This window comes from Octodon degus, unplaced genomic scaffold, assembly GCF_000260255.1.
Source record: "Octodon degus isolate 3935 unplaced genomic scaffold, OctDeg1.0 scaffold00076, whole genome shotgun sequence".
NCBI lineage: Eukaryota > Metazoa > Chordata > Mammalia > Rodentia > Octodontidae > Octodon > Octodon degus.
This window is the reverse complement of record NW_004524652.1, coordinates 5783830-5790954: the sequence shown is the minus strand read 5'-3', so window position 1 is coordinate 5790954 and position 7125 is coordinate 5783830. Positions and strand designations below refer to the sequence as shown.

The following is a 7125-nucleotide window of genomic DNA, read 5'->3' as shown; positions in this document are numbered from 1 at the left end:
TGTAATCATCACTTATGTACAAATACTTCCCAGCCCTTCTTTCAGGCTCAGATAGAAGCGTCCCCATTCTGCCGTCCCAGCCTCCTTCGCCCCCACCCAGCCTTTCTCTCTTTGCCCTCCCTGTGCCGCCATTTTCTTCTCTGTGTCCATCCTGTCCACCAAATTCAGAGCTTTCCTTTCTGACTTTCCTTCCTCACGCGCGCCACAAGCTGTGTGGTCCTGTCAGGTTAGCCTCAGAAGCACCTCCAGGCTGTGACCATCTGTCGTCTGCGTCACTCTCCACACTGTAGATATTGTACAGGCTGTCTTGTGCATTGTGGGGTACTTAGTGACACCCTGGCCTTGACCCATGTAACCGTGACTTTTCCCAGTCATGACAAATGTGGCTTCAAACATTGCCATATATGCCCAGTCAGCACCATCACCCAGGTTGAGGGCTGCTGTTCTAGATTATTCCAGAACCTTCTTAGAATGTTCGTCATCCTGTAGCCATTAGTACTGCTCCCCACTCCCCCTTGTCTCAGCCCCTAAACAAATGATATTTATGTTGAGAAAAGGCTGAAAAGCTGTTTATTTCTTCATCACTGAAAACAAATTGCTCTCTGTGCAAATTTTATTTATTTATTATATTTATGTATTTTGTACAGGGTCTCACTACCCAGCTTGGACTGGTAGTGTTCCTCCTGTTTTCAGCCTCCACAGCCCTAGGATTACAGGCGTGTGCTACCATGCCTGGACTTGGTTGCCCTGAGGGCGGGGCTGGGGCCGGTGCTGCCTGCAGTACCAGTACTGGTACCAGTATTGAGCATAGAACCCCTGTCCCTGTAGTTGCCTAAGCAGGTGCTTAGTTTGTCTCTGGTTTTAAACCCAGTTTGAAAATATCATATAGTGTCATTCATGAAAGATACTGGTTTGAAAATGACAGTTGTTGAAGAAAGTACTTAAAATTCCCTTTTTAATGCTTTTTATATTTGCAGGTGACATCAAGGGTCAGCACACGGAGACTCTGCTGGCCGGCTCCCTCGCCAAAGCCTTGTGCTGTATCCTTGGCACCTGTGCGGTGCAGACCCGTATTCTGCTGTTAGTAGTTGGGGTGTCTGTGTTCATGGGAAGTCTGTATTTTTAAAAGTGGAAGATACTAAAAGGGCTTAAAATTGTGGCTTTGAATATATTTTTAAATTTATTTATTTTTTCCTCTTTGAGAGAAAATCTTGCTAAGCGGTTTGTAGTTTAGGCTGGCCTTGAACTCACTAGGTAGCCTAGGCTGGCCTTGAACTCAGGGTGATCCTCCTAAGTACTGGAGTACTAGCTATGTGCCGCCACACCTGGCTTCCCTAGGTCTGTCTTGTTGCTGGGGTTTTTTTTGGCGGAAGCGGGGATTGAACTCAGGCCCTTGTGCTTGCCAGGCGAGTGCTTATTCTACTGAGCCATCTCCCTGGCCTTGTTGTTGGTGTTTTGAGACAGAGCTTGCTGTGGAGCTCAGGCTGGTGACAAACTCACTATGGAACTGAGGCTGCCTGACCTCACATTTGCAGCGATCCTCCGGGCTCAGTCTGCCTGGTGCTGAGATTGTACGCGTTGCTACCATGCTTGGTTCAGTTGACTTTTTTAGACAGAACTAAGTGATTTCTGTGTCCTAGACTTTGGTTCTGGTCTGCTCATGTCAGCTGGTGGTCTTCGGGTGCCTGTGTGGTCTCAAGTATTCAAAAGTTGGCAGTGGTATCTAATACAGGGTAAGCATGTGTTGGCTGTTCCAGTCACCTGGGACAAAGGTGGCATTCTGATGAGATGACAAAGCTTTGTTGATTGCAGAATTAGTAACTGAAGGGCCTACGGCGATAGCGCACTAGAAATAAGCGCTTGCCTGGCAATGCAGGGTCCTGAGTTTAATCCTCGGTACTGCCAAAAAAAAAAGAAAAAGAAGTAGTAATTGAAAACCCTGATCACTTGCATGTATCTGGCATGGTAAATGGAACACTTCCTGTCTTTTTAGCTAAGAGGATGCTCGGTTTATTTTACTAAAATTTGGTTCCTATAAATGTTTATGAAGAAAGTATTTTTATATTCCTTAATGCAAAGAAATTAAGATATTCATAGAATGACCAAAGAAGTTAAAGGTAAATGTTTGCATTTTTCTCTGAGAACTATAATTTTGTTTATTTACTATTATGTGTTTGGTGGAGTATTTAAGAATTGGTTAAAAAGTTAATAAATTACATTTTCAGTTAATAGTACCTAGAACCTTCTATGTTTAATAGGCTACATTGTTATTTAAATTTTAATGTTTTTATCTCTATAGATAATCAGGAGATGAAATCAAGGATATTGGTAAGATTTCAAACATCACCAGGGCGGGACGTTCCTCAGCAGCGCAGTGCCTGCCTGCCTGCCTGGCAAGCGCAAGGTCCCGAGTTTGATTCTGGCACCAAAGAAAAGATCAGCATGTTTATGTACAACTATAGACAGTGAGAAACTATAGGAGAAGAGACAATAGGAACGAGAACCAGGTAGGACAGACGCAAGGGGCAGAACAATTTATTTATTTCTTGTCTTTTTTTGAGACCGGGTCTTGCTCTGCCGTTCAGGCTCACCTTGAGCTCATATTGTAGGCCAGGCTGTGGCAGAACTGATTTAGCACCCAATGTATTATGAAGAAAAACAAATTGTAAGAGGAATAAATGAATAAAGGGAGAGCCACAGTTTGTTCTTAGATGTCAGTTTTTCCAAAATTTAATAAATTTTGTGAATTTAGTACAGTCTCACTCAGAAAATCAGTGAAATTGTTTTTGTCCTCATAGGATGAAGAGCTTTTTTAAAAAGCAACAATTTGGCTGGAAGAATAAATTACAGAGTAGAGCAGCTTGGGAAATCCGTGCAAGGGATCCTGGGAAGGATCTGCCTGAGTGAAGGGAAGGCAGTGGAGCTTAGCACTGTCATTGCTGCCACTGGGGGATTTGGCCCAGGCTCACTGCACGGTGGGGATGGCTTGTTCTCACACCCGCTGACAGGAAGGTGGCTTCTTTGGAGGGTTGTTTGGTGTCTGTAAAAAACTGAAATGTGCATCAGGCATAGTGGTGCACAACTGTGATCCTAGCACATCTGTAATCCCTCACAATGCGGATTGTGAGGCTGAGGCAGGAGGATCTCTACAAGTTCCAAGCCAACCTGGGATACAGAGACCCTTCTCAAACAAAAAACAAACCAAAATGTGCATGCACTCCCCCCCCCCCCCCGAACCAGGGATTGAACTCAGGCCCTTACGCTTGCCAGGCAAGTGCTTATTCCATTGAGCCATCTCCCCGGTCCCATGTGCGTGCACTTTAGCAGTCACTGATTATTTATGGGAACTAGAGCGTGATTGTGCCCAGGGTACATCAGGATGTTATGAGGAGAACATTGCTTTAAACTGAGCCAGGCCCCTGGACATTCACTGGGGTCTTTAGACAGCAAACCTGCCCTCTTACTGAGTGCCACCGAGGGCGTTTTCTGCCACTGACATCAGATCTTTTGCCACACACTGTGGGCTCAAAAAGCAGGCTTGGGACCCTCGATCACATGGCGCCCCCTCACCTGTGTGTACCTCAGTCCCCATACAGCTGGTTGGACAGATGGTCGCCAGCCTTCCAGGGTCTGTCCAGGTGGCAAGGTGAGGGGTGGGCTCTCGTCTTCCCACACTAGGGTTACAGGGACTAGAAGGCAGGGGCCGGCAGGCAGGCATCCCTGGGGTGCCGACTGCTGCGGATTTCAGGTGATCAAGGCGGCGGAGGACAGCGCGCTGCAGTACATGAACTTCATGAACGTCATCTTTGCGGCGCAGAAGCAGGTGAGTTGGGCCTGCTCTGTGCAAAATGTGTGTTTCCAGCTGGAAGCATCCCTTTCTGCATTGGAATAACGGCCAGAGAGGATTGTGGCTCAGGAGCCCACCTTGGGGACTGCTTCTTTTGCTGTTTGCGTCCTGGGCCCCCAGAACAATATGGGGCCACACGGTTTTGTTTTTTGGCGGAACCAGAGATTGAACTCAGGCCCTTGTGCTTGCCAGGGAAGCGTTTATTCCACTGAGCCATCTCCCTGGCCCTGGCCACACGGTTTTGAGCACACAGGTGAACACCTGCCCTAGGGCCCCCAGGCAAGTCCCTGGCTTGACAGTCTGTGCCTGAGCCTGGCTTTAGCGTCTCATCTTACTTCAGTGATGCGCATAACATTCAGTACTTTTACTTTGTCAATAAGTAAAATGTGCCAATGAATTATAATGAATATATTTTTTTCTCTGATGTTTATTTTTATTTATTTATATTTATTTATTTTTTGGTGGAACTGGGGATTGAACTCAGGCCCAGGCAAACACTTATTCTACTGAGCCATCTGCCCGGCCCCTGATATGCTTTTTTTAAAAAAGAAAACCTTCTCTAAACTTAAGTTCGGGTTTTAAGACAGGATCTTCCCTGGCCTTGAAGTCACGGTGTAGCCCAGGCTGGCCTAGAACTTGTGGTAACCCTCTTGCCTCAGCCTCCTGAGTGCCGGATCATGGATATGTGCCACTGTGCCGGGCTCTAAGCTTCAACTTTAGGGGCTTGCGGGTTAGCTCAGTTGTTTAAAGTACCTGTTTGGGCAAACTCAGGCTCAGGGGACTATGGTTCGATCCCCAGCTCCACATGCCTCACCAGAGCTGCCCTTAAGGCAGCCTGAGCCAGCCAAAATAAACTAACAAACAGACTTCAACTTTAATGCAAGATGCTGCTGCACCATGCATGATACTCTCTATCAGAGCGGGGCCCTGTGATACAGCGGAAGGGGACAGTGGGGGACGGCACTGTCCCTGCTGCCTCTGTTTCAACAGCCAGGCCAGGACCGGAACCCTAAGCTACCAAATGCAGCCTGACCCTGGTAGCAGCCTCCAAGTCCCCACGGGTGTTAAGTGAGGCAGTTCAGCACAGAGTCAGTGTGGTAACTGCTGTCACTGATCAATCATTTTGGAATGTCCTTTGCAGAATATTTTGATTGATGCCTGTGTTTTGGACTCCGACTCAGGACTCCTCCAGCAGGTATGTTTTCAAAGAGTGCTCAGTGTTGGTACTTATGGAAAGTCATTTTTACATTGAATCGTGAAAGAGCAGTACTATTTTGAATAAATTGAGCTGGTTTTAAAGTCAGTTTTAAAGGCTGGCGAGATGGCCCAGCAGACTAAACACCTATTTAGGCAAGTACTGGGACTGGGGTTTGATTCTGCACGCTGGCCCTGCCGCCAGGCGTGCTGAGCTGGCCACAGAGACTGGGCATGGTGGTGCACACCTGTAATCCCCACACTGGGGAGGCTAAAAACGGGATGGTCACTACACGTCCATGTTGTATAGCAAGACCCTGTACCAAATGCTTATAAAAAATTTTTTAAAAAGTCAATTTTATGTACTTTTGATTTGATTTGAAACTGTCTCATTGCTATATGTTTATCAATAAAACTTTGGAAAAATAAAAAAAAAAAAAAATAAAAAGTCAATTTTATGTATTTTCCCTTTTTCTATGTGGCTGCTGGAAGAGCGTTTTGTTCTGAGACAGCATCTTACTCTGTAGCCCCAGGTGTCCTTGAACTCATGGCGAACCTCCTGTCTTATCCTCTCAAGAGTGCTGGGATTACAGGCACGAGACACCATGAGCAGCTTATTTGTAATTGATGGCAATAAAATTGTACATACTTGTGGGTGCAGCGGAGCAGATCTTTATACATATGCAGTGTGTAATGAGCAGATCAAGCAATTGTCATTTTTATTGTCATTTAAGCATATCACACATTATTTTTTTTTGTCGTACCAGTGATTAAACTTAGGACCTTGCGCCTGCCAGGCAGGAGCTTATGCCACTGAGCTACATTCCCGGCCCTCATACATTATATATACATTTTTGCATATTAAAAATCAGACCGTTGACTAACTTTTAGCAACACCTTTCAGTCCACAGTTAACTCTAGCGTTCTTCTGGAGTTTGGAAAACTAGCACTGCGCCTGGCAGCCTTGGGTGACCACTGCTGGCGGGTGTGGGTCAGCTCCTTCTGCCCGCGGCCCTGCCCATCCTCTTCCTGCATGCACAGTGGCTCTTCTCACCTCCAGCCTGAGGCTTGCCTGTGAGCACACTGATCTGGGCTTTTGTGCTGGGCCTCTCCCTCCCCAGAGGCAGCTTTTGTTTCATAGGTTGGGCCATGTAGTTGGTCGAGTCCAGACCTGACCCTGGGCTCAACCTCTCCTTTCACATCTATGGCAAATCTCGTCTTCCCAGGTTTCCCCTGGCGGATCTTCAGTGGTCCATCCACAGCTTCCTGTTTCCATGCTTGGCCTTCCCGCCAGAGCTGGGCCTCACCACAGTGAGAGGCGACTGCATTGTTCCTTTGCTGCAGACCCTCTCACCACCCCATTCCTGTGCATTAACACCAGAGCCCTCGCCATGGCTTCCGGACCTGGCACATTGGGCGCCTGGGGACTGCTTGCCCTGGCTGGAGCACACAGGCGACTCCTGGCCTGGCCTGCTGTTGCCAGTGCTCCCGCTGCCTGCTGCCCTCAGGTCCTGCACGGCCTGTCCCTGCCTTCCTGCAGCCCCTGGGACCTGCTGACTCCTCAGATGGAAGTGGTCACAGCCTGCATCAGCGCCTGTCCACCTCCTCCTTGTGATCACATGAGCTGCGACTTTGTGGCAGCACCTCCTCTGTGTTTTGCAGGCTTGTGACATCACAGGAGGGCTGTACCTGAAGGTGCCCCAGATGACGTCTCTGCTGCAGTACTTACTGGTAAGGACAGGACAGCGTTTGTGGAGCTGCAGGGTCAACGCTGGATGAATCCTTAGAAGGCTGTGTGCAGTGTGTGGTATGACTGGATTTGACAGCACTTGGACGTGCACCTGCTTGGTAACTGGTGATAAGTAAAAATGCATTTCATCATCAGCAGTGGTGGTGCAGGCCCATAATCTCAGAACAGGAGGATCTCGCATTCCTGCCCAGTTTGCATAGCTTGGTGAGAGCCTGTCTCAACAACAACAACAAAAAGATACTGGGGGTTTTAGCTTGTTACGAAGGATCTGGGTTTACTCCTCAGTACTGGGGGACAGGGAGCCCAGACTTTTATAAATTTTTTTTTTTTTTTT

The 7125-nt window shown here is 47.6% G+C and overlaps 1 protein-coding gene across 1 annotated transcript in view; it reads left to right on the top strand.

The window, feature by feature from the left end:
• The first annotated feature begins 983 nt into the window (after positions 1 to 983).
• Positions 984 to 7125, top strand: part of Gtf2h3 (general transcription factor IIH subunit 3) — an 8121-nt gene continuing 1979 nt past the window's right edge. Inside the window, exons 1-6 of the mRNA XM_023720645.1 lie at positions 984 to 1040; positions 2088 to 2117; positions 2300 to 2328; positions 3749 to 3823; positions 4989 to 5042; positions 6704 to 6772. Coding sequence (XP_023576413.1) covers positions 2099 to 2117; positions 2300 to 2328; positions 3749 to 3823; positions 4989 to 5042; positions 6704 to 6772 — 246 coding nt within the window. The 5' untranslated portion in view covers positions 984 to 1040; positions 2088 to 2098. The remainder of the gene's footprint in view (positions 1041 to 2087; positions 2118 to 2299; positions 2329 to 3748; positions 3824 to 4988; positions 5043 to 6703; positions 6773 to 7125) is intronic.